Source organism: Cervus elaphus, chromosome 1 (assembly GCF_910594005.1).
Source record: "Cervus elaphus chromosome 1, mCerEla1.1, whole genome shotgun sequence".
In the NCBI taxonomy this organism is placed as follows: domain Eukaryota; kingdom Metazoa; phylum Chordata; class Mammalia; order Artiodactyla; family Cervidae; genus Cervus; species Cervus elaphus.
The window spans coordinates 79,377,340-79,404,673 of record NC_057815.1 but is presented as its reverse complement, the minus strand read 5'-3'; the positions used below and the strand labels follow the sequence as shown (position 1 = coordinate 79,404,673).

The 27,334-nt window shown below is 42.5% G+C and overlaps 1 protein-coding gene across 1 annotated transcript; it reads left to right on the top strand.

The window, feature by feature from the left end:
* The first annotated feature begins 2,139 nt into the window (after nt 1-2,139).
* Nucleotides 2,140-3,066, top strand: LOC122698384 (ferritin heavy chain-like). The gene has a single exon (XM_043909331.1). It carries the CDS (start codon nt 2,344-2,346, stop codon nt 2,887-2,889), a length of 546 nt encoding a protein of 181 aa, XP_043765266.1. The 5' UTR covers nt 2,140-2,343; the 3' UTR covers nt 2,890-3,066.
* Nucleotides 3,067-27,334: the final 24,268 nt, after the last annotated feature.

Below are 27,334 nucleotides of genomic sequence, written 5' to 3'. Positions count from 1 at the left end.
TCCCCTCCTCCCCCCAATCAGGCGGCCTCCTTTCACTTCCTGAGTCACTTAAAGTGGCGATGGTCCTTTCTGCGTTTCCCGCGGGGGCTCAGCATCCCCGGAAGGAGGGGAAGGATGGAAGAGGTGTCCAGTTCACTCCGCTCACTCTGGAGGCGGGAATTGGGCCCCGCCTCCTCCACTCGCTCTCTGAAGTTGTCAACCTGATTTCTCAGGTCACCATGCAGGTGCATTTCAGCCTCCTTCCTTCAAATTTGTTGCTGCCCGTCTCTGCCCCCGCTGCTGCCTGTTCTGCAAGGCGCCAGAATAGAGTGTTGCTTACCAGACTGAACCTGACCCTTTGGGATTTCCAGGGGAAAAGGTTGTGTTTGTTCACTCTAGGCTCAGGGAATCGGAGTCAGGATGAGCAAACAGACATTTTCCATCTAAAGCAATACTATGCTTTGTCTATTTGCAAAGTCTATTTGCATTCTTGCTCTCTTAGGGGCTCCGAAACTCGAGAATGGTAGCCTCTGCGCCTTTTTTCGAGAGTTTGCTTTGGGTTTGGCTGAGATGTCAGTGAAAGTAGGTAGGGAGAGACAATATTTGTCGAGTGAGAGTTCTAGCATGCAGTCATTATCCTGTATGTAAGGAGACCATCTAGATTCAGATTGGTTCCAGGAGGTAGAAAGGGGACTGTTATTTATTAACCAATACTAAAGAGCCAGGAATTGAGCTGGATCTTTTTTGGCTTTTTTAAAAGCCAAGTTTGGAAGAGCCACTGCCCAAGGACCCGCAGATCCTGGTACTACAACGTACTGGTTTTGCAACTATGTCTCCATGGTTAATTGATCATTCTGTTTTCCACTTTTAAGTATATTTTCCACTATTAAGTATATATTAAGTATGTTTTCCACTATTAAGTATACATATTTAAAATATGTGTGTGTGTGTATATATATATATATATGCAAAGTGGAAATAGTAGTAATACCTACTCATAGGCCTATTTTGTGGATAAAATGTAAAGATACCTGCCTTGTAGAGGTATTCACTGTATTTTAACTGTTATTGGCACAAATTATAATTAGTGTACATAATGACCCTTAACACATTTTGGCTGGCTGCTGTTGTAAGCAGCTCCCCACCTCTGCCTCATATATATGTCTCTCAATTCATAGAAGAGCTTTTGATTTGTTTATTTGGAAGTGGAAATGGACATTTTAATCTAGTCCAGGGAGAAACTGAGATATGGTTGAAGAGAAGGAAGGGAAATGGAATGGTGTCTGTTTTTTATTGATTCTCTTAGATACATTTGAGTTAGGGTTTCTAGATGATCTTCACAAAATGTCAGGGGATTGCAAGGGGGGGTGTAAAAATCATTTAAAATAATTTTTAATATCTGTACATATAATGTATGCTTAATTTCTGTGTAGCTTTTGTCAGAGATTTTATTTTGAAAAAAATCTTTTATTAACCTCAAAGCAATTCTATAGAATGTGGGGGGGAGGGGCGGAATCCAAAGTTTCATTTTGTTCCAATTCCATACACATTTCTGGTTTGGTTTTTTTTTTTGCAGTTCATTTTTCCAGAAATTATGCCTTTGTTGTCATTATTTGGCTTCCCAGGTGGCACAGTTTTAAAGAATTTGCCTGCCAATGCAGGAGTGGAAGGTTTGATCCCTGGGTTGTGAAGATCCGCTGGAGAAGTGCATGGCAACCCACTCCAGTTTTCTTGCCTGCAGAATTCCATGGACAGAGGAGCCTGGCAGGCTACAGTCCATGGGGTCGCAAAGAGTTGAACAGGACTGAGCACACACGCACATTGTTATTATTGTCATTATTGTTTGTTCTTAATTTTGTCTGACAGAAAGTTGAAGTATCATATAAGTCAGTATCTGACACTTGACAAGCCTTTTTTGAGTCCTGTGGTGAGAGGGTCTTAGAGACAGAAGTTGTGGAATTCTTAAAAAGGGACTTCATAAAATTCTGGAGATGGAATATGGCAAGACTCACAAGATGGACCATCTGTATCCCTCTGCACAGAAATCAGAATGGTCTGATTCCATAGGAACTGGAAACTTTGGGAGTATGTAGAGACAGAAACTTATTATAGTCCATAAACTATAATCCATTACTGCATAAAAATACCTCAAAATCACACAGTCTTCGCGGAGAGTCGCCGCGGTTTCCTGCTTCAACAGTGCTTGAACGGAACCCGGCTGCTCGTCCCCCGCTAGCCCCGGCAGGCTACTCAGAGCCAGCCCTCGTCCCCACTTGACAACACCCTCCGACCGGCCCAAGGTCCCCGCCGCCGCTCCAGCGCAGCGCAGCCGTCGCCGCCGCCGCCCCTTCTCATCCGCCCGCCATGACGACCGCATCCCCCTCGCAGGTGCGCCAGAACTACCACCAGGACTCGGAGGCCGCCGTCAACCGCCAGATCCACCTGGAGCTCTACGCCTCCTTTGTGTACCTGTCCATGTCCTACTATTTTGACCGCGATGATGTGGCTTTGAAGAACTTTGCCAAGTACTTTCTTCACCAATCTCATGAGGAGAGGGAACATGCTGAGAGACTAATGAAGCTGCAGAACCAGCGAGGCGGCCGAATCTTCCTTCAGGATATCAAGAAACCAGACCGTGATGACTGGGAGAATGGGCTGAATGCAATGGAATGTGCGCTGTGCTTGGAAAGAAGTGTGAATCAATCACTACTGGAACTGCACAAACTGGCCACTGAAAAAAATGATCCCCATCTGTGTGATTTCATTGAGACTCATTACCTGAATGAGCAGGGGGAAGCCATCAAAGAGTTGGGTGACCATGTAACCAACCTGCGCAAGATGGGGGCCCCTGGATCTGGCATGGCAGAGTACCTCTTTGACAAGCACACCCTGGGACACAGTGAGAGCTAAGCCTCTGGCTGGCTTCCCACAGCCACAGGGGTGACTCCTCTGGTCACCAAGGCGGTGCATGCATATTTGGGTTACCTCCACCTTTTCTATAAGTTGTAACAAAACATCTACTTAAGTTCTTTCTTTAGTAGTACCATTCCTTCAAATAAAGTAATTTGGTACCCAAAAAAAAAAAAACCCTCAAAATGTAGCAGCTTAAAACAATGAACAATTATTACTTCACTTATTCCTGAGCCAGGATTATAGGAGTGGCTTAACTGAGTGGTTCAACTCAGGGTATCTCAAGAGATTTCAGTGAAATGTTGGCTGGAGCTGTAATCATTTGAAGACTTGACTAGAAGTGTAGGATTTGCTTCCAAGATGGCTCCTTCACATGGCTGTTGTCAGGAAGCCTTGCCATTTTCTGTTGGGTTGCTTGAATGTCTTCATGATATGGCAGATAAATTATCCCAAAGCAAACAATCCAATAGGGGACAAAGTGAAAGATACTGTTTTTTTTTTTTTTTTTTTTCTTTTTTTGGCTCCACTACATGCTTGCAGGATATTAGTTCCCCAACCAGGGATGGAACCATGCCCGCTGCATTGGGAGCATAGTCTTAACCACTGAAATTTCAGGGAAGTGCCTGCAATGTCTATAATGTCTAAATTCAGACATGAATTTAATGTCTAAAATCATTTCCAACATAGCCTATTAGTTATGGAGAGGACTATTTGTGTAGGTCATGAATATCAAGAGGGGGCAATCAGGGCCATCTTTAAGGCAGGATATCATATTCTGTCCTTTATCGCCTAGTGATTTATGTCTCTCTTAAATGCAAAATACGTTCACTTCCTCCCAAGTTGCCCCAAACTCTTAACTCATTATATCATCAGCTCAAAGTCCAAAATCTTATCATCTAAAACAGGCCCAGGAATGGATGAGGTTCTTAGGGGTGTGTGTGTGTGTGTGTGTGTGCGTGCGTGCGCTTTGAGCAACTAGTGGACACACACAAACACACACACACACACACATACACACACACACACACACCCTAGGAACCTCATCCACTCCTGGGCCTGTTTTAGATGATAAGGTTCTGGACTGTGGACCCTGAAGTTCTAATGACAGGAAGCAGACTGACAAACTACACAGCTGCAAACATGAGTTTCTTTTCATGGAAGAGGACGGATAACTCAGAGAGTAGAATCAAGAGCCCAAGGGGTAAAGTCAAAAGCCATGGAGAATCATTCCCAGGCAGGAGTAGGATTGAGCCCTAATCAGGGCACTTCTAACACGTGTCTAGAAGGATTTTTAGGACTCTTATGGAACTCCAACTCTTCTGTGCCTCCTATCTTTTCTTCTTTTTGAACAGGAGTGTCTGTACCAGTTATCTGAAGCTCGTCCCACCATTGTATGTCGGGAGGCATTCAGGTGAAAAGGAGGAGTTGCATACAGGACACTACACCTGGGGCTTCCTGGGTAGCTCAAACGGTAAAGAATCTGCCTGAAATGTGGGAGAACCTAGGTCGGGAAGATCCCTGGAGAAGAGCATGGCAACTCACTTCAGTATTCTTGCCTGGAGACTTCCATGGACAGAGGAGTCTGCCGGGGTATAGTCCATGGGGGTTGCAGAGAGTCTGACCCAACTGAGTGGCTTAGCACTCACTCACTCACTCATCCCTTGCTTAAGTCCTCAGTAAGTCTGCTGGTTAAAATATAATTCTCAACTTTGAGGCTGTGAGTCAGTCTCCAGCTGAAATTAACTTCTCTTTTCTCTGAGCCCCCATGTGTGCCTGCTAAGTTGCTTCAGTCATGTCCAACTCTCTGTGACCCCATGGACTATACAGGCTACTCTGTCCATGGAAGTCTCCAGGCAAGAATACTGGAGTGGGCTGCCATGCCCTTCTCCAGGGATCTTCCCGACCTAGGTTCTCTCACATTTCAGGCAGATTCTTTACCGTTTGAGCTACCCAGGAAGCCCCAGGTGTAGTGTCCTGTATGCAACTCCTCCTTTTCACCTGAATGCCTCCCAACATACAATGGTGGGACGAGCTTCAGATAACTGGTACAGACACTCCTGTTCAAAAAGAAGAAAAGATAGGAGGCACAGAAGAGTTGGAGTTCCATAAGAGTCCTAAAAATCCTTCTAGACACGTGTTAGAAGTGCCCTGATTAGGGCTCAATCCTACTTCTGCCTGGGAATGATTCTCCATGGCTTTTGACTTTACCCCTTGGGCTCTTGATTCTACTCTCTGAGTTATCCGTCCTCTTCCATGAAAAGAAACTCATGTTTGCAGCTGTGTAGTTTGTCAGTCTGCTTCCTGCCATTAGAACTTCAGGGTCCAAAGTCTCCTTTTCATTCTGTACTATCTCTGTCCCATTTATTCCATGCTGGCAGTGTTTTGGCCAGTATCATGCATTTAAAAAGTTTGTGAGTCTCCTGTGAATCTAACTGGGGAACCATTCCATTGGACAAAAGTCATACCTGCAAATCTCTGAGGTAAGCTCTTCTCTTCTCTGGAGGCTCATTCTGCTGAAACTGCTGAGGTACAACACTTGTAAGTTTCTTTAAAGCCCTATTGTTTGTCTGAATGATTCTCTGAATCACTTCTGTAGATCTTTTTGAGTTCTGAACAAACTGTTTTACAGCCACACTCTCTACCTTCATCATTGGATGATGTTTTCCTTGCAGCACCCGAGAGTTTATTTTTAACTGGAAGTCATTTCTTCATTTTAGTATTATTTGCTATCTGAAGAAGACAGGAATTTTCAAATCTAGCAAGCCCTGGGTCCTTTTTTAAAATTAGTTTTTTATATTATCTTTTCCTTCTCACATTTTACTATAATCAGGAAGAAGACTTCAGTCAACACCTTCAACACTTTACCTGGAATTGTACTTAACTAGGATACCCGATTAATTAGGCAAATTTTCCACTTTCTACATTATTGCAGGTGACAGCATTGCTAAGTTCTTGCCACTACATAACAAAGACCCTCTTTCTCCAGTTTCCAGCAACATTTTCCTCATTTCCCCTTAAGCCTTTATCTACAGCTTTTTCAAAACCCATCAGGGGGACTTCCCTGTGGTCCAGTAGTTAAGACTCTGTGCCTTCATTGTAGGGAGATTGGGATTGATCCCTGGTGGAAGAACTAAGATCTTGCATGCCTGTGGTGCAGCCAAAAAAAAAAAAAAAAGCAGGTTTCTCATAACAGTTTCTTCAAATTTTTTCAGGCTTTTATGATACTCTCCTCCAAGTTCTTCTGTTATGAAATCCTAGCTCACTCTGCTCACAAGACAGCCAGTGAATCCAAGACAAGGTGTTGGGACTACCAAGTGACTTTATTTGGGAGTTGGCTGACAGAGAAGATGGCTGGGTAACACCTCAAAATAACCATCTTGTTGGGGCCTGATTGCCAGGTTCTTTTATGGATTAGAGATGGGGGGAGGTGAGGAAACAAAGTAAGAAGACTATTCAATCTTTGCAAACCTCCCCTAGCATGGAAGCTTCAGGCGGGGGAATGTGTTGGTTTTACTTCCTTACAGTCCTTCCCAGGTAGGTGGCTCAGGTTGTCTCCCTGGGGCAAGCCACTGTGTATGCCTACAGTCACAAAAGCAGCAAGATGAGAATTAAAGTCACAGAAGCAGATCCAGCATAAATTCAAAACTAACCTTCTTTGGTTATTATTCCAGCTTTTCCCTCTATCTAATTCCAAACGCAGTCCAACATTTTAGGTTATGGTTTTGTTATGGAGTGAGCATGTGAGTGAGTCGCTCAGTCGTGTCCAACTCTTTTCGACCCCACAGACTGTAGCCCACCAGGCTCCTCTGTCCATGGAATTCTCCAGACTGAAATATGGAGTGGGAAGCCATTCCCTTCTCCAGGGGATCTTCCTAATCCAGGGATCGAACCCCAGTCTCTCGCATTGCGGGCAGATTCTTTATTGTCAAAGCCATCAGGGAAGTCCAAGAATACTGGAGTGGGTAGTCTATCCCTTCTCCAGCCAATATTGCAGACCCAGGAATCAAACCGGGGTCTCCTGCATGGCAGGTGGATTCTTTATTATTACTCATATAATAATAAAATATATATTAGTTGTCTATTGGCTCAGACCGTAAAGAATCTGCTGGCAATGAAGGAGACCCCAGTTCAGTCCCCGGGTCGGGAAGATCCCCTGGAGAAAGAAATGGTAACCCACTTCAGTATTCTTGCCTGGAGAATCCCATGGACAGAGGAACCTGGTGGGTTACAGTCCATGGGATCGCAAAGAGTTGGACAAAACTGAGTAACTAACACTATCACTTTCACTACATAATAAACTATTCCAAAACTTTAGATCATCCTGGGGTTACCACACTTGGCACTGGCATTGTCTTCTTGTTTCAGTTAGCAACACCGATAAGGTACCTCCAAGATTCTCAGCAGGCAGTATGTGTGGAGAGTGGAGAAGAGAACAGAACAGTTTGCATTTGAGACTGTTCATGTGGGACTTTTAGAAATATATGGTGTGTTCCTAAAGTACACAAGAATCTCCTAATTACGTAGGTGATAGCTCTTAACTTACTAGACATTTGAAACTATACACAATAGGAAGCCTAGGATCAGAGAGGTGAAGAAGCTTGTTACATGTTACCCAGCCATAAAGTAGCTAAATTGGGATTCAAACTCAGATCTACCTGACTCCATCTTACTACATTCACTTGTGGTATGAATAGGTGATACCCCCACCCCCCAATTGCCTAACCACTTCCTAGTAAACTTAACCTGTCTTTACCTTTCAACTCTGAAATCAATTTTTCTCTCTTTCATGTCTTCCAAAGAGACAATCTGGGTTTAGTAATATTCATAGCATAGTACATTTAATTTCAGAAAAACCTCTAGAAGTTGAAAAGAGAACAGGGTGGAATTTCTAAGTGCACTGCTTTAGGAAAGGTATTTGCACCCCTCAGCCTATCCCATTCTTATGTAATTACATTGTCACTTTAGTGACTGATTTTATTCCCCTTCCCCAAACTCCTGAGATCACCTAAATCTCATCTCATGCCGTTATCATATTCACAGTTCAGTTCAGTCGCTCAGTCGTGTCCGACTCTTTGTGACCCCATGAACCGCAGCACGCCAGGCCTCCCTGTCCATCACCAACTCCTGAAGTCCACCCAAACCCATGTCCATTGAGTCAGTGATGCCATCCAACCATCTCATCTTCTGTCGTCCCCTTCTCCTTCTGTCGTCCCCTTCTCCTCCTGCCCTCAATCTTTCCCAGCATCAGGGTCTTTTAAAAATGAGTCAGCTCTTCGCATCAGGTGGCCAAAGTATTGGAGTTTCAGCTTCAGCATCAGTCCTTCCAATGAACACCCAGGACCAATCTCCTTTAGGATGGACTGGTTGGATCTCCTTGCAGTCCAAGGGACTCTCAAGGGTCTTCTCCAACATCACAGTTCAAAAGCATCAATTCTTCAACATTCAGCCTTCTTTATAGTCCAACTCTCACATGACCACTGGAAAAACCATAGCCTTGACTAGACGGAACTTGTTGACAAAGTGATGTCTCTGCTTTTTAATATGCTATCTAGGTTGGTCATAAGTTTCCTTCCAAGGAGTAAACATCTTTTAATTTCGTGGCTGCAGTCACGATCTGCAGTGATCTTGGAGCCCAGAAAAATAAAGTCAGCCACTGTTTCCCATCTATTTCCCATGAAGTGACGGGAACGGATGCCATGATCTTAGTTTTCTGAATGTTGAGCCTTCAGCCAACTTTTTCACCCTCCTCTTTCACTTTCATCAAGAGGCCCTTTAGTTATTCTTCACTTTCTGCCATAAGGGTGGTGTCATTTGCATATCTGAGGTTATTGTTATTTCTTCCAGCAATCTTGATTCCAGCTTGTGCTTCCTCCAGCCCAGCGTTTCTCATGATGTACTCTGCATATGAGTTAAATGAGCAGGGTGACAATATACAGCCTTGTCGTACTCCTTTTCCTATTTAGCCAACATCTTATCTTATTAAAGTCAGTGCAGTGAAATATGATATCCCAATCCTGCCAAAACAGCAAGAATGAAGTCTGTACTGCTGGGTCTGACTCTTTCTGTTCCTCAGAAGCCTATGGAGATGGATACCAGAATGATTCCTTGGCCCAACACCTTCCTGAACAAGTTCATTTTACCCAGTTCTCATAGATATACTCCACTGGTTCCCTGCTTGTTAGTATCGTAATTCTCCAAATACCTCCATCCATTCAAAAGTAAGTATTTGCAGAGATAGCCCCAGCTAAGCTCTGATCAAGATATTTTAATTACATTCCTTTAGTATGTTACTTGCTAGATAGTGTTAAGTAATTCCTATAACCACAACAGATAATAGAAATATCTCACTTTCATAACCACTACTTCATTCACCCCAAGAATGCAAAAAAAAAAAAAAATCACACTGATTCTTCTTTCAGTTTTCTTCAGATACCCTCTACAAAGCCCTTGCTAGTGGCACCCTTGCCTCGGTTTTAACAGTATGGAAACTAATGCCAAGAGAGTTATTAAAAAAAAAAAATCCAGTCAATTGTGTGTTAATCTCTAACTTCCTTCGTAGTCTCCAAGCCATCTCCCAGATCCCTGAGTAATACTAATTCTTTTTGGCAAAATTATGTTTTTCAAACTTTTGGAAATGCTTTCTTAGGGGTGGTCTTGGCGTTAATCTGAGTGGGCTGTAGGGAATGAAGGCAGACACTTAATCATCTATAAGATCAGTACTCTTTGGGAGTGAGAAAAATCCCTAAATTTGCCTTCCATTATCCAGTTGGACAAGCAGTCACCTGTGGACAGGAACTAATTAAATACTGCGTATATTAGCAAGTAGTGCACTGCCTTTGTAAATCAGGAATTATGACAGAGAATCGCCCTGAGGCTTGCTCTCTCCATTTACTTGTTTATTTTGGAGTGTAGATAGGCTAGTTAATCATACTACTCAGATCATAACCTGTCTTTAGTTCATGTAATACATCTTTGTTATTTTATTACATTTGATTTAATTTTATTTTTCCTTTATCTCCATACCCCACTCCCATTACTCCAACTTTTTCCCACAGAATCTCTAGCATATTTAATAAAAGTTCATGAATACATGTTTTTAAAGTATTTTATTGTTTTGTTTATTTGTATGTTAAACTTTACATGTATGATACTCAAGAAAGTTTTCTGTTTCTTTCATTTTCTCACTGAATGTTGTGATTGGTATAATCTTGGATATCTGCTCCTTGATATTTGGTTATTCTCTGAATTTCTAATTTTTGTCAATCTTAGGGATATAAAGTGATAACTCATTGCAGCATTATATTTACATTTCTTGGGTTACTGATAAAGACAAATAACTCTTTATAAACTTGTATGTAATGTCAAAATAAAACAATTCAGTAACAAGTTTGATATCCTTTATTCAAGGGAAAACAGTCCATAACCAATGCACCACTCTTCTGAGGGATTTTGGGCAAGAGTGAGTTTTAGGGAGCGTTAGAAGTGGCAATGTGGAAACGGCATGACTGACTGGGGTTGCATATCTGATCTTCTATTTCAAAAGATCAAGGAACAAGGAAATGACTCTACAGTCCAGAGTTGGCTTGGCGTTTGGAGTTGGCTGACTGGATACACTCTGTTTCTGGTCAAGTGGAACATTTTCAGGAACAGGAAATTTAGGTTTGCTGATGAGTGAGTGTTAGTCACTCAGTCGTGTCCAGCTCTTTGCGATCCTATGGACTGTAGCCCGCCAGGTTCCTCTGTCCATGGGATTCTCCAGGCAAGAGTATTGGAGTGGGTTGCCATTCCCTTCTCCATGGGATCTTCCCGACCCAGGGATCAAACCCTGGTCTCCTGCATTGCAGATTCTTAACTATCTGAGCCACCAGGGAATACGACAACCCAAACAGGAGCAGCTCCATCTTGAGCCTAGAAATGTTTTTCAATAGTGAATACCCCATTTTTACCTTTCGCCTATTTTTGAGTTCTCTGCCATTTTCCTACTGTTTTGAAATATTTTCTTGTACCTTCTAGTTATTAACCCTGGTCAGTTTTAAAGTAAATTTCTTCTCCCAGTCTGTTACATGTTCAAGAACATTGTATATAGTAATGCTGTTTTGAATGGAGATCTTATGTTTTGATATAGTCAAATCCATCCTTCTTAAGTCCTGCTCCACTTCAAGATGATACTATCTTAACTCCAACATCTTCTTCTTTTATCTTTATGATTTTACTTTTCACAATAAGCTCCGACTGAAGATCACCTTTGTGTGCAGTTTGAGGTATAGATCCAACTTTATTTTTTTCTGTAGCATAAGACAGTTTTCTCAATATCCTAAGTCAATTATAACTCTACTCATGAATGAAGAAATTTATATTATGGAAGATACCATGATGGAATGACTGGTGAGGTGACTTCCTTTCCCTAAGTAGGCTTCCTAAAATGGTACCTTTTCAAAGAAAAGTTTTAAGGTAGCACATTGCCATAGTCCTTATTCAGACTGTGATGATGAGACATTAGAGGAGTAGAATTGGTTGGGAAAAGAGGTTTTAGTTTAGGGGAAAAAAACAGATAAACCAGAGGGCAACTGACATAGTCAAAAGTGGGAGTGCTGTCCTGAAAAGTCTTCAGGAAGCTTCTTCTGATAAGGGTGAAAGGAGGGGTGAAACCAGGCAGTTTCAGACTGGGCCATTCACTCATTCAATAAGTTTTGATTGCTTTCCATGGGTCAGGCACTCTTCTAGACTCTGTAGATGCAACCACAAAGCAAGACTGATGGGATTGCGGCTGCCAGTGCGCTTATATTTCTAGCATGAGTTGACATTCCTACATTTCTGCTTTCCCCTCTACACTGCCACCAAAATAATTCTCCAACTGTTTAAGATATTAATAAATTGAATAAGATATAAAGCAAAGTAAATAAGATATACTGATCTCATGAACATCCATCAGTAGATTTCTATTGGCCATTGCAGTCCTGGCATGCGATGCCCCAGGTCTTCCCTGATTAGACCACATACTTACATTTACAACTTCATCTCTTAGCTACTCCCCTACCTCTACAGGCTTATCCCCAATAAAACAAACCATTATGCATGCTAAACCTCAGGTAATCCCAGACAATGCTAAACCTCAGGTAATCCTTATGGCAATCCCACTGTTATCTCATGAGAGGACCACTCAAAAAAGCTCTGACAACCAACTTGAATGCACGAATGTTTGGGGATACAGCTGAAAATTTTTTAATGTCTACTTACTATGTTTAACATTAGCTTAAATGTGTCAAATTAAATATTACTGAAATGTTAATAAAATAGAAATATTGATTCCTTTGTCTCTTAAGTTTCATGAAATATTTAATTCTAACTCTCCGTTGACAGCTCTGACAACAGTGTCTGTTTTAACCATCACTACAGCCATTTTTGAGTTACAGAATGCAGATTTTCAGAATATATCATTTTTTTAGTTCTATATGTTGTTTGTAGCACAGAACTTTTTGAAACCGAGTGATGTGCCACTGGAATCTTTATCACAAGCCACACGTATTCATACCCCTTTATATAACAGTAAACATTTCAAAAAGTCTCTGATGGGTGTATGTATGTATTCTCCATTATGTAGCTATGTGCTGTTTTTAAAATGGTCTTTAAAAAGCCAATTCATGATGACCTACCCAAACAATTTTGAAGACATATTCAAACTGTGGTGTTGGAGAAGACTGATCAAACCAGTTAAGCCTAAAAGAAATTAACTCTGAATATTCATTGGAAGGACTAGTGCTGAAGCTGAAGTTTCAATACTTTGGCCACCTGATGCTAAGAGCCAACTTGTTAGGAAAGACCCTGATGCTGGCAAAGATTGAAGGCAGGAGGAGAAGGGGACAACAAAGATGCGATGGTTGGATGGCATTGCTGACTCAATGGACATGAGTTTGAGCAAGCTGCAGGAGATGGTGAAGGACAAGGAAGGCTGGTGTATTACAGTCCATGGGGTCACAAAGAGTCAAACATGACTGAGCACCTGAACAACAACTTCCCAGGCAAAAAATAGTACTAAATATACTTTAAATCTCTCCCTCCTTCTCTCTTTCCCCCAATGTCATCTTCCCCAAATGGTAATTTATTTTATTTAAAATAAAGTAACCATCAGGGATGTAATGTACAGCATAAGGAATATAGTCAATAATGTTGTAAGACCTCTGTATGGTGACAGATGGTAACCAGACTTATCGTGGTGATCATTTCATACTGTGTAAAAATATTGAATCACTATGTTGTATACCTGAAACTAATATGATATTACCAGTCAATTATACTTCAATAAAACAAAATGGTAAAATAAACAGGAGGTCACTTCATAAAACAATAGACTTTGGAATAAATAAAATATGACACTTTTCTGAAAAATAAGTTTGGGGGAGATTTTTGCCTTACACTTGCCCATAGGAAGGATTGGTTACTATGGTTCCTAAACCATACCATGCTTTCCATACTCCCATGCCTTTGCACTTGCTTTCCCTCTGTCCATAATGCACTTCCCCGTCTCTCACTTCAGCTTCTGCCTGCCCCTGCACCCAACAGTGCCTCTGTGACTGTGTTTCATCCATCAGAAAGCTGTTACCTATTTCTGCTACCATGCAGTGGACTCTTCGAGGTCAGGGGCTGGGTCTGAGGACCCTGGTTTCCTTAGCACACTTTGCAGCATCTAGTGTCTTGTTCTCTTCCATGAAACAAACTTGAAGTGGTTGACTGGGAGTGAATGGTTGAGGAGGTCATCATGTGATTTATCATCCCAACCAGAACACCTTGTTTGGATGTAAAATGAAACACTAATGACGATTGTGCCAGGACACTAGGCATGGACCAGAACTGTTCTGGGTAAACCAAGAGATAGTCATCCTAATAAGATGACCAGGGAAGGTGACCTTGGGTTTCTAGTTTGAAAACAGTAGATCAGTATTTGACTCTTCGTTTGTCCAACTTCCTTTCTGCTTCTGCCTTCTTTCCCATTCCTCTTCCTTATTTTCTCTCCTCTGCTCAGCAAGACTCATACAAACTTGCTGAACCAACATGCTGCACTTTCATCCTTCACTTCACAAGGTAATTTAAGGATAAGAGGAGCCCATGAATCCTGAGAGGAGTGTACACTGTGTTGGGGTTGGGTGGGAAGTGCCTTAAATATAGTTCTTGTGACATTAACCCTCAAGATTTTTTTTTTTCTTTCCTTAAGTCCTAGTGACTCTGAGTATGCACTCAACAAGGTTAAGGTCTTAAATGAGCCAAACCTTTCTTCTCTGGCTTTGTCCTGAAATCCCCAATGAACTGAAGGCACCTTTAAAATATGAAAGGCAGACTTGGGCTGAATGGAATGACTGCATCCTGCAAGATAGAAAAACTTGATTTGTTGGGAAAATGCCCTTGTAAGTCAGTGGAAGCTGTGTACCATGATGATTAAAAGAGCAAGAATTTTAGAATCAGACATATCTAGATTTGAATTCTGACTCCATCACTTACTTAGCTGAGTGACTGTGAGCACATTACTTAACCTCTTTAACCTCATTTATCTTATTTGTAAAATAAGGGGTTGCACCAGACCTACTTTAGAGGCTCACTGTGAGAATTAGATGAGATAATGCATTTAGCACTGTGCCATGCACATAATAAATACTCAGTGCAAGCTATTACATTGTATACACATCAACTAAAGTTGCAAAAGCACTCATTATGTCTGTATATAAACAGTTATGTCAGGTTTGATGATCAGAACAGTAGACTGAGAATGCAGAATCTGAGTTCTTACCATACCTCTGTGCCTGTTGAGCTATGTGGCTCTGAGTAAGTCATTTAACTTTAGTTTCTCAGACTCCTCTGTGAAATGAGTGAAAATATTTCTGTTTTAACTACCTATTACTCTGTCAAGTGCGTGCGCGGATACAAAGTGCATGCACAACTTCACTTGTGTCCGATTCTTTGCCACACTATGGACTCTAGTCCTCCAGGCTTCTCTGTCGATGGGATTCTCCAGGAAAGAATACTGGAATGGGTTGTCATGCCCTTCTGCAGGGGATCTTCCCAATCCAGGGATGGAACCCGTATCTCTTACATTTCATGCATTGGAAGGCAGGTTCTTTACCACTAGCGTCACCTGGGAAGCCCTTGCTCTGTCTCACACCATCCCAAAACATAGTGGCTTAAACCAATAATGATTCATGGCTTCCCTGGTGGCATAAATTGTAAAGAATCTGCCTGCAATGTGGGAGACCCGGGTTTGATCCCTGGATTGGGAAGATCCCCAGAAGAGGGCATGGCCATTCCAGTATTCTTGTCTGGAGAATCCCATGGACAGAGGAGCCCGGCAGGCTGCAGTCCGTAGGGTTGCAGAGTCAGATATGACTGAGCAAGTAAGTACACACGTTGCTCAGGATCTTGGGAATTCTCTGGGCTCAGCTGGGTGGTTCTTCTGCTCTGTGCGGTGGTAGGTGGGGTTGCCCATCCAGTTGCTTTCAGCTGGGTGCTCATCTGGGGCCAGAATATTCCAGAATATTCTCATGTGGTTGGCAGCTGTATTTGTCAGCGTCAGTTCTCAAGTTAACTCATCCTCTGGTGCTGTTCTCTCTCTACAGGGCCCTTCCAGCAGGATCCCTATGTCCTATTTACTGGGCAACTAGCTTCTAAGAGGGAAAAAATAAATGAAAGCTTCAAACTTTCTTAGGTCAGAGGTTGGTGTTAGTTCCATTATAGAATGTTTGTCAGAGAAACAGGCCAGCCAAAATTAAGGGTAGGGGAAGAGACTTTACCTCCTGAAGATTTTCAAGTGAAAGTCATTCAGTCATGTCCAACTCTTTGCAACCCCATGGACTATACAGTTCATGGAATTCTCCAGGCCAGAATCCTGGAGTGGGTAGCCGTTCCCTTCTCCAGAGGATCTTCCCAACCCAGAGATTGACGCCAGGTCTCCCACATTGCAGGCAGATTCTTTACTGTCTGAGACACCAGGAAAGCCCAAGAATATTTGAGTGAGTAGCCTATCCCTTCTCCAGAAGATCTTCCCAACCCAGGATTTGAACTGGGGTCTCCTGCATTGCAGGCAGGCTCTTTACCAACTGAGTTACCAGGGAAGATTTTCAAAGTCACATTATAAAAGAAGGAGCAGGGTGAAAGGGATTGTTGTGACTATTTTTCAAAGCAATCACTGCAATCCCCGTGTTCCATGCTAGTTTTGACTGTCCACATTGTAACCTAAAGCTCAGAGGCAATCCAATTTCTTGGTTTGGTTTATGGACTCTCTGAATTTCCCAGTGAGCTTCTAGTATGCTCCAGAATTTAAAACCTACCTTGCTCTCACTTTAGCCCCAATACAAATCCAATGTTTTTGCTATCCAATATCTTCTCAGCCTCCTCCTCGTAATCGAATGCCCCAATTTCCCTCCAGGAAACTGGTGCAGACACAGTTGGTTACAACCCAGTGGCCACTCCTCGTTCTTCCCTACCAGTAGAACCCTTTTTCTAGTTATTCAGATGTTAGTGTCCTCAGTCCAAGAACATGAGCTTTCTTAGAGATAAACATGTGACTCAGTGCTGGCTGATGATACATCAAGGCAAGTCTCCTGAGGGGCCTTCTGGAAAAGATTTTCTTTCTTGAACAAAAGAAAGAGACTCATAAGAAGAAAGCACTGTCCATTCCTTCCTACTTTAGGATCTTATTATGTGGAACCAGCTGTGGAAGCCACCTTCTGATCATGAAGGGTAAACGCCAAGGACCACAGAGAAGCACTCAGACCCTTGACATTATTAAACTTCAGATTTAGCCAAGCTGGAACTCCCTACCCAGTATTTCTTGTAAAGACTCGGTAAATATGAGTCTGTTAGCTACAGTCAAAATTATCCCTCCCCCACTCTTGTGAATCTATATGGTCTCGTGATGCCAACACCACCCTGAGTCCAGAAAGGAACACATAACCCATAACTAAGCAATCAGAATGTGCATTCATCTGAAGCATCAGAAGTTGCTTCAAAGATGGGCCAGGGACTCTGGCATAACCCATGCAGTTTTCCCTGGGACCTTAGGAAAGAGGAATTCACTCTTCTCTTGTTGGACTTAAATGCTGACAGGAAATAGCAGCTAGAGTTGCCGTGGCTGTTTTGTTACCGTCTCACTGACTTGAAGGGTCAACTCAGGGAGGCAGAGTCAAGAGAAAAAAGGCAAAACTGACTCTTGGTAAGATCGTTCAAGTCCAGGATCCAGGCATACCTGACGCCCCGATCCTGCATTTTTCAGTTTATTTGACCCACTCTTTTTGGAATAAGCTGTCCTGATGAGACTTTTGTCATTTGCAAGGAGAAGACTCCCACCTGAGGGCATGCAGCTAATCATTATGAAACTACCCATCAAGCTACCACTTTGACTTGAGGGCACTAGAACTTTAGTCTTCAACTTCTGTTCTTTATCCAAGCTTATTCACTGCTATAGATATATTTTCAACACCTGTACTAATATTGTCTAGCCATTAAGAGTAAAACCTTGGGACTATGCCTGTCCCTGGATTCAAACCCAACTCTGCGATCTTGACGTTGGGCAGGTCTTTCAAGCTTCTGTATTCTTTAGCTTTGGCATGTTTAAAATTATAACTATAATGGTTCCTGCCTCCTAGGGTTATCGTGAGGACAAAAGCAGAAAAATGTATGCAAAATGCTTAGTCAGCATTATGCCTGGCCCGTAGGTGCTTGCAATTTTTTACCTAGTAGGGTAGGGCAGAGTAATGACTCCATGAAGATAACCATCTCCCAAACCTTAGAACCTGTGAATATATTATGTTTCATGGCAAAGGGGAATTAAGACTGCATAAGGAACTGAGGTTGCTAATCAGCTGTCTTTACAATAGAAAGATTAACCTGGATTATCCAGGTGGGTCCAATGCCCAAGTGTTCTTTTTTTTTTTTTTTTTTTAGCTTTTTTTCACTTTTTAATTTTTTTAAATAATGAAAGTATAACATATTTATAGGAGATCTGGAAAATACAGAACAAAGTTACATAAAGTTCCACTATATATTACAATTATCTTTTAAGTAGATAAGATTTTTGACAGGAGTTTCAATATCAAACTCCCAAAAATTAATAGAATGAATATACAGAAATATAGAATGATACAGTAGACCTGAAAATCACCATGAACCAAGTCAACAAATTAAGATTTATGCAATTTTCATACAACATAAGGATATAAATTCTATTCAAGTTCCCATAGACTATAAACTTGAAGACGTTGGAAAATATCCAGCGACATAAAGCAAGGTGCAAAAGTGTCATGGTCTAAATGCATTGAAATCATACAGCGTCGGTTCTCTTATCACTGTGGAATTTTGTTAGAAATCAATATCAAAAGATATTTGAAAATAACCCATATATTTTCAGATGCAGTGTGACATTTACCAAGAGAGATCTTTGACTTAGCCATTGAAAGCCTCAATAAAGTTAGAAGGCTGGAAAAACACAGAGGGCGATTACAGAGAAGATAGTATTTAAATGAGAAATTAATGTCAAAATGAGAAGCTAAGATCAAAGATACTTAAAAAAAATCCCATGTATTTGGAAATCAAATGACCACGTTTAATTGATGGGTGTATCTAAGAAGTCATAACAAGGAAAACTAGAAAATATTTGTAAAAATGAAAAGAGAATTTACCAGAATTTGCTGCATGCAGCTGAAGCTGCTCAATGCAACTAAATACAATGTGGAACCTTGAACAAGGTATGAAAACAAATAATGGACACTCGCATAAAATTTGGTGAAATGTGAACAAAATCTGTACCACAAAGCTTCTTAAAAATAGAAGAGGGAGGCAGAGGAATTAGTCAAAGTGGTGCGATGTGAGAAGGACTCAATCTGCCATTTCTGGCTTTGAAGATGGAGAAAAAAGGCTATGAGCCAAGGGATGTGGGCAGGCTCTAAAAGCTGGAAAAGGCAAGGAAGCAAGTCTTCCCCTGGAATCTTCAGAAAGAAATGCAGCCCCGTTGACACCTTGACTTTAGCCAGGAGACCGTCTACAAAGCTCTTCCTCTATATCGTCTTATAATTGCTACCAGGGACTCAGCAATTAATGAGAAAGTCATGGCTCTACCCTTATGGAGCTTATGGGGGGGAGCACATTCTGTGGGGGAAATGGAAATGTTTGTTGCTCAGTTGTGTCCAGCTCTTTGCCAACCCATGGACTGTATGCCAACCCACAGACTCCTATGTCCATGGGATTCTTCAGGCAAGAATACTGGAGTGGATAGCCATTCCTTTCTCTAGGGATCCTCCTCACCAAGGGATTGAACCTGAGTCTCTTGCATTGCAGACAGATTCTTTACCATCTGAGCCAGCAGCCCATATTCTGGTGGTATCCAGGGTTTTATTGAGATCCTATTTGCTAACAAGCATGGGATTTACCACTGAGAATTAGGAGATGTAAGTCAAGGCAATTACCTGGAACAGAGGCTTCCAGAGAGGGAAAGTAGCAGTGGGGCAGGGGTTGTTCATTGGAATAAGAGCTGAGACAGTAGATGTTTGGAAGTCCATCTAGGATGGAAGTCTTAAGGTGAGACTGGCCTGGCTCCTCTGTGTGGGTGCTCAACGAGGAGAGGAACATCTGTTTTGGTAGGACGGAGCTATGAGAAGAGACAGGATCCAGGAAACCCACGTTTTCTATGCGCCAAGCACCGGTGACATCAAACCTCACCTCAACCTTCTAAGAGATGCTATTAGACCCCTGTCATAGAGGAGAAAATCAAGGCTCATAGAAATTAAGTATTAATTAAATTAAGAAGTTTAATTACAGTAAGTTAAAATGTAATAAGAAATTTCACCAATAAGTAAATGGTGAAAAGTAATTTTTTTTAATTAATTAGCTTTATTTTTTTTTTGCCAATAAAGAGCCACATGTCCTCTCTGTTTCTGTTCACTTAGCTGTTTCAGTGCTCTCTGCACACTGTGTACCTCACAATGTAAATTACTTGGTAGCCAGAACTGTCTGGGCTTATTTACTCAGAACCGAGCACCAGAAAGCTTAATGCTCAGGACTGTATTTTATCAAATCTTAGATACCATCTATTGGAATATGCATCTTCATTTCATTAAGCGTGAAGAAAGAAAACATGCTGGGAGTTGTTCAGATTCCCTAATGGAGAGATGTCAAAATATGGGAAAATGTGTTTCTTGGGAGTTCCTGTAGAGTGAAAAAAAAATTTTTTTATGATGATGTTGATGAAGTGTCAAATTCCAGTTTGCTAATCCACCTCCAGTCTTACCCATGATTTAGGTTTCTTATGTTTTAGCTCAGCTTGCTTTAAAATGTCTTAAGTAAATTCCCTTTGGATAATTCTTTTGGAAGACTTTCATTGTTCAAAATGTGGTACTATTAAGTAGTAGCTCCATAAACATTAATAATGAGCTTGGGCTTCCCAGGTGGCTCAGTGGGTAAAGAATCTGCCTGCAATGCAGGAGATGCAGTTCTATCCCTGGGTTGGGAAGGTCCCCTGGAGAAGGAAATGGCAACCTACTCTAGTACTCTTTCTGGAGAATCCCATGGACATAGGAGCCTGGTGGGCTACAGTCCATGGAGTCGCAAAGGGTAAGACATGAGTGAAGCGACTTAGCACACAATTTATGTGCTAGATATTGTGCAAGTGCATTGACGTGAACTACCCTTTTTAATTTCGCATAATCTTCTTACGAACAATTAGGTTTTTATTATTGCCATTTGCAGACAAGATAGTCGAGGCTCATAGAGGTTTAGTACCTTGTCCAAGGACACCCAGCAAGCAAATGCCAGAGATGAGACTCAAGTGAGACTCGAGTCTGACTTCAGCGCTTGCTTTTTTAATGGCTGTTTTTCATGTAAGCAAAATGGTTAGAGGGAGCTTCTCTTTTCCTTTATAAAAAATTCTTAAAAAAAAAATTCTTGAACTATAACCTGTTGCATCATATAATTAATGTCTGCTTTTCCTCAGTCTTTCTGAGCTGCTTACCCAGCTAGACCTCCAAGAAGTGCTTTTACCTCCCGGTACTCATTTGTTCTTGTTCTCTCAGAAATCAGTCTCCAGAATTTTAATCATTCTTGGCTCACTTCTCTGACAACCTTACCAAAGACATGTGCTGGAACTGGCAGTCAGAAAAGTGCCCTGAAAACTTAAAAACACACACACACACACACAAACTTTTACAGTATATCTGATCTACACAGGATATTAGAAAACACCACATACTTAACTGGAAAAAATACTTGAAATGAAAAGTGAGGTTTACTGTTATTTAGATTCTGATTAAAAAATGTTTATCCTTTATCTAAGGCTCGGGGACACTGGAAATGAAGAAGCTGGAAGCTTGCTTTATAGAACTTTAATGATCTTCTCTTATTATGTTTTATTACTGTTTCCTAAGCCTGTGGTCAAATACAATAGCTTTATTAAAGCTGTGATTCAGTTAGAAAAGGGAATGAATTTTTCTGCCACAGGAGCACTGGTAAAAGATGAGGAAAGAGGATAGGGCCATTGGGGGAAAGAAAACTTCACAAGGAAACTGCTTACCCCACCAGTCTATTCTTCCCTCTAGGAGACAGCCTTCCTGAATGCACAGCTAAGCAGCCTGGGGGTACTTAGCTTCTAGTCCATTGGAGGAAGGAAAACAAAACAAAACAGAAAGGAGGCTGGAGTTGCTGTTTGGACAGGAGATTAGGCTGCTTGTGTTCTGTGTGAAGTTCTGACGAATGCTTCATGGACTGTGATCAACACTCTCATTTATTCAACATTCACCATGGTCCAGGCACTCCACTATGCTTGTGTCTTTGTTATATCATCGAATCCCTTCAAACCTAGACAGTATATTAAAAAGCAGAGCTATCACTTTACCGACAAAGGTCTGTATAGTCAAAGCTATGGTTTTTTCAGTAGTCATGTATGGATGTGAGAGTTGGACCATAAAGAAGGCTGAGCGCTGAAAAATTGATGCTTTTGAATTGGGATAATGGAGAAGACTCTTGAGAGTCCCTTGGACTGCTAGGAGATCACACAAGTCAATCCTAAAGGAAATCAGTCCAGAATATTCATTGGAAGGACTGATGCTGATGCTGAAACTCCAATACTTTGGCCATGTGATGCAAAGAGTCGACCCTTTGGAAAAGACCCTGATACTGAGAAAGATTGAGGGCAGGGGGAGAAGAAGGTGACAGAGGATAAGGAGTTGGATGGCATCACCGACTCAATGGACATGAGTTTGAGCAAACTCTGGGAGATAGTGAAGGACAGTGAAACCTGGAGTGCTGCAGTCCATGGGGTCACAAAGAGTTGGACAAGACTTAGGGACTGAACAACAACTAATCTCAACAGCCTCATAAGGTGAATACTATTATCATTTGTGTTTTATAAGGAGAAAAGAGGCCAAGAGAGTAACTTACTGAAGTTCACACAATAAGGGGTGTAGCCAGGACCTGATCAGATATTTTAACTCAAGTCCGGACATGTACAAGGCTGTGATATAACAGGACAGAGTTAAACACCCACTTGCTTTTGCCCAGAGCCTAACTAGCACCCTGGAGGCTAGTTAGGCATAGGGGTGGGGGAGTCTCTCAGAAAACCAATAACCTCCTCACAGACTGAGAAAAGTGGGATTTGGACGGAAATTGTGACGGGGCCTCTTAACTGATGCACCCCTACCTCCCTTTGAAGGGAGAGAAATAAAGCAATTTCAAAGAGTTGGCGGAGGTTAGAGGTCAAAATAAGCCACTGTAGCTAAGCAATGGAGAAATGCAAGCCTGTCATTGCCAAAGTGACAAAACAGAATATCAGGGCACATTCAAAACAACCTCCTGTAATTATTATGGAAATCAACTATTGCTATTTCTGAGACATTTTTACCAGCCGTGTGAGAGACATATCACATCATGAACAATTACTAATAAAAGAGAGGATGAGGAATTGAGATTTGGGGATGACTGAATGACCTTGGCCAAGTTACTTAACCTCTCTGAGCTCCAGTCCACTCGTTTGTAAAAGGGAGATATTAATAGCCTCTACCTCTTAGCATTCTTACAAGCATTAAGAGATGATAATGTAGGCAAATCACTTGGCACCACGCACAGTGCACAGAAAGTGCCGAAAACATGTGATTTCTCCCTTCCTCTCTCCTGTCAATTCCACCTGCTATAAAACTGAGGCCCATCTGTCTTGAGGGAGATACATCATTTACCCATGAAGAGGGGGATTTGAATACCAACAAATATGTGTTGAGTGTCCTCCCGGTCCCAGAGTGGGTGCTGGGTGCTAGAGATACTTTAGTGCTCTTTGGACCTGGTTTTTGCAAAAAATCAGGAAGCATTTTCTTTCTTTCTTTTCTTTTTTTTTTGGTTGTGCTGCACATCATGTGGGATCTTAGTTTCCCAGCCAGGGATTGAGCTCATTCCCCCAGCAGTGGAAGCACAGAGTCTTAACCACTGGAGGGTCAGGGAAGTCCCAGAGAAGTATTTCTGATTCCCAGAATACATTAGGGCTCCTGCCACATACTCCCAGTACATCCTCTACTGCCTCCATTTTTGCTTATTTTATTTGCAATCCTACTTCCCACCATTCTGTTAAGGCTCCCTGAGAAAGGGACAATTCATGCCTTAAGGAGGAAAGTTAGTTGATTAGGGGGTGGGCACTGAGGAATTAGAGGCCCCCAGGCAAGCGGAAGAGCTGGGGTGAAGTCTCAGAATCAGTGTAGAAGCAGGCGTTTCCAAGAGCTGACAGCCAGCAGGGTCCAGTTTGGTTGGAACTCAGCGGACATGGAACAGTAGGTAGGTGTTAGGTGAAGTCAGAGCCAGAGTGGGATTACAGAGTTTTTGTAGTCCTGTTGTGGAAGCCAGCTCCTCAGGTGAGGCCCGGAGATAAGTAGCAGCCTCATCGCCCTGTGAAAAGTCTAGACAATAGACCCCAGAGGTAGAATTCTCCATGTATGTGTATGTGTGCATGTGTGTGTATAATTCTACCCCGTCAGGGTTCAGTCAGGGAAAACAAAGGCTGCTCAACATGCTCCAAGATTAAAGGGTTATAAAACAGGGAATCAGAGTTTCACAAAACTGAGGTGAAGGGAGAGGGGATAGTGGAGTGAAGGTCAGAGAAGCAACTGATGAGATTCAGGACACATCACTGCCAAAATATGGCAGCTTGGCATATTGAAAATCTAAACTGAGGGAATTTGGGAAAACAGCAAAGCAGGAAAGGCATCTGACTTCCCCCCCTCTTCTTCCTTGAAACAGATCCTAAAACTCCAGGTAGAAGCTAACTTCCCGGTATCAGGAGGTCTTATCTTCCAAGGATGGGGAGTTGGGGGCCAAGAAATCCATACAAGCAAACCCTGATAAACTCACCTTATCTTCCTAATTACTTTGCCACCATTTACCACCCCTAGCCTAAGCCCCTCTGTCTTATGAATTCTTCACAAATGTATTGTTCCTTTGTCTAAAAGATATTAAAACTTTCTGTTCTTGTCACTCCTTCAAGGCTCATTCTCTTGTGAAGGCTCCACGTTCATGTAAAAATTCAATCTGCTTTGTGCTTTTCTCCTGTGAATCTGTCTTTGTCAGTTTAATTTTCAGACCCAACCAGGGATCCTAAAAGGGTTGAGGAAAACCTTTTCCTCCTCTATACCATCTCTAGCCATCTGGTCCTGCTGCCTCAGAGCAGGGGATGTTCAAAGGTCTGCCCGCAGATACCAGTCTATCTGTGATCTCAGGGGGGAAGAAATGACTTCTTCTCTTCTGCCTTCCTAATACCTCCTTAAGGGCTTCTCCCTGGCCATCCTGAACCTGAAACCAAGCAGGAGGGTCTGGCTTCTCCTCTCTGAGGTGCAGAGAGCATCAGCAAAACATCTCATTGTAAGAAAGATGTACTGCGTTTGAGCAAATCTAAGATTTACGCACCACTGAAAAAGGAAAATAGCTGCCAATTACGAGGACCCAGTGCTTTCTTTTCATCAAGAGTTTGGCACAGCCCCGTTTCAAAGAGGTAAAAATGTGTTTGTGTGTTTGGGGCGGGGAAGTATCTTTTACAATTGAATTTTTTAAATGATTTAAGGAAAAGGTAATAACCACTGACTGTTGTGGACTCTTACTTTCCTAATGCTTGCCTTGGGGACAGCCGTCTCACTGACGGGACTGAGGACGCTCTCTGGGTGGCAGCAGAAAGGCTCCCCTGGCTCCTATGCCCTGCCTGCCTGGATCTGCCTCTCAATCTCCCTCAGAGTGACTGTGAGGAAACTGCAGATGCCAACGGACCCAGAGAGCTAACTGCCCTTGCTTGCTTCAAGGCCAGACTGAAGGGTTTTTTAAAAAACTTTTCCCTTTTTGTGAAATACATCACACAAACAAAAGTAGGCAGAACCACTACCCAGTCATGAAATGGACCGCTGTTGGCACTCCCAGAATCAGCCTTGCGTTCCATGCCAGTCCAGACTTTCCTTTTTCCCTAAGTTGTTACTCACTCAGTTGTGTCCCACTCTTTCCAGACCCATGAACTGCAGCCCAGCAGGCTCCTCTGTCCATGTAATTCTCCAGGCAAGAACACCGGAGTGAGTTGCCATGCCCTTCTCCAGAGGATCTTCCCAATCCAGGGACTGAACCCCGATCTCCTGCATTGCAGGCAGATTCTTTACCATATGAGCCCCCAGGGAAGCCTTTTCTCCCTAAAAGAAAGTTGAAAGTGAAAGTTGCTCAGTCGTGTCTGATTCTTTGCAACTGAAAGAACTAAACTGTCCATAGAATTCTCCAGGCAAGAATACTGGGGTGGGTAGCTGTTCCCTTCTCCAGGGGATCTTCCCAACCCAGGGATCGAACCCAGGTCTCCTGCCTTGCAGGCAGTTTCTTTACCAGCTGAGCCACCAGGGAAGCCGGAGAATACTGGAGTGGGTATCCTATCCCTTCTCCAGTGGATCTTCCAACCCTGGAATCGAACCAGGGTCTCCTGAATTGCAGGAGGATTCTTTACCAGCTGAGCTACCAGGGAAGTCCTTTTCTGCCTAAAGACAGCCACTATTCTGACTAGCTTCATCTGTTTTGAAGTTGTATACAAATAGGATCACACACAGTACATCCTCTTTTGGGCCTGGCTCCTCTCCCCAACATCACTTGTGAGATTCACCCATGTTGTGTGTAGCTGTGGTCCAGTCGCCCTCATGGCCTTTTAGTATTCCATTTTCTGGTGTTGGGGTGTTAGAATATGATGTTGAACATCAGGCAGTTTCCATTTGGGGGCTATTGTGGATGGTGCTGCTGTCCTATTTGCAACAGCCAGGACATGGAGACAACCTGAATGTACATCAGCAGAGGAATGGATAAAGAAGATGTGGTGCACATATACAGTGGAATGTTACTCAGCCATAACGAGGAACCAAACTGGGTCATTTGTAGAGATGTGGATGGACCTAGAGACTGCCACGCAAAGTAGTGTAAGGCGGAAAGAGAAAAACAGATATCAAATATTTACACATGTATGTGGAATCTGAAAAAAATGGTTTAGATGATCATGTTTACAAAATAGAAATAGAAACACAGACCTAGAGAATGAATGCATGGATACCATGCAGAAAAGGGGGTGGTGAGGCAAACTGGAAGATTGGGATTGACATATATGCCTATTGATACTATGCATAAAATAGATAGTTAATGAGAACCTACCGCATAGCACAGGGAACTCTACTCAGAGCTCTGTGGAGGCCTAAATGGGAAGGAAACCCATAAGAGAGGGGATATATGTGTATGTGCAGTTGATTCACTTCGCTGTACAGTAGAAGCTTTCACAAAATTGTAAAACAACTGTGCGTGCATGCTAAGTCGCTTCAGTTGTGTCCAACTCTGTGCAACGCTATGAACTGTATCCTGCCAGGTTCCTCTGACCATGGGATTCTCCAGGCAAGAATACTGGTGTGGGTTACTGTGCCCTTCTCCAGGAATCTTCCCAACCCAGGGATCAAACCTGTGCCTCCTGCGACTCCTGCATTGCACGCAGATTCTTTACCGCTGAGCCACTGTGGAAGCCAAAAGCAACTGTACTCCAATTTAAAAAATATAGCACTACCGTCAACAGGCTAGTGAGAGCCTTTTGTGAAGCTGTGTGTGCATTTCTCTTGGGGATGTACCTGGGTGTGGAACTGAAGGAGAATCCGGCTTTAGTAGAGTGTACCCAGCTTTAAGTGTTGTGGGCAACTGAAGCTTCCTTGATTTCATCCCTCAAAGCTCACAACAGCCCTGCTCGAGAACTTTTTCAGAGAAGCCTCTAGTCAAGGACTTGAACCTTGGAAGCATTCTATGGAGAAGAAAGTAACTTTCTCGACAGCAGATGAGAAAAGGATGGAACAGGCACATTCTCTCCAGGCAAAAGAAAGAGCTTGGTGCTGGTGAGTATACTAGTGCGCGGCTGCACCTGGAGAAATTTCTATAGGAAGCGTCTTTGGGGAGG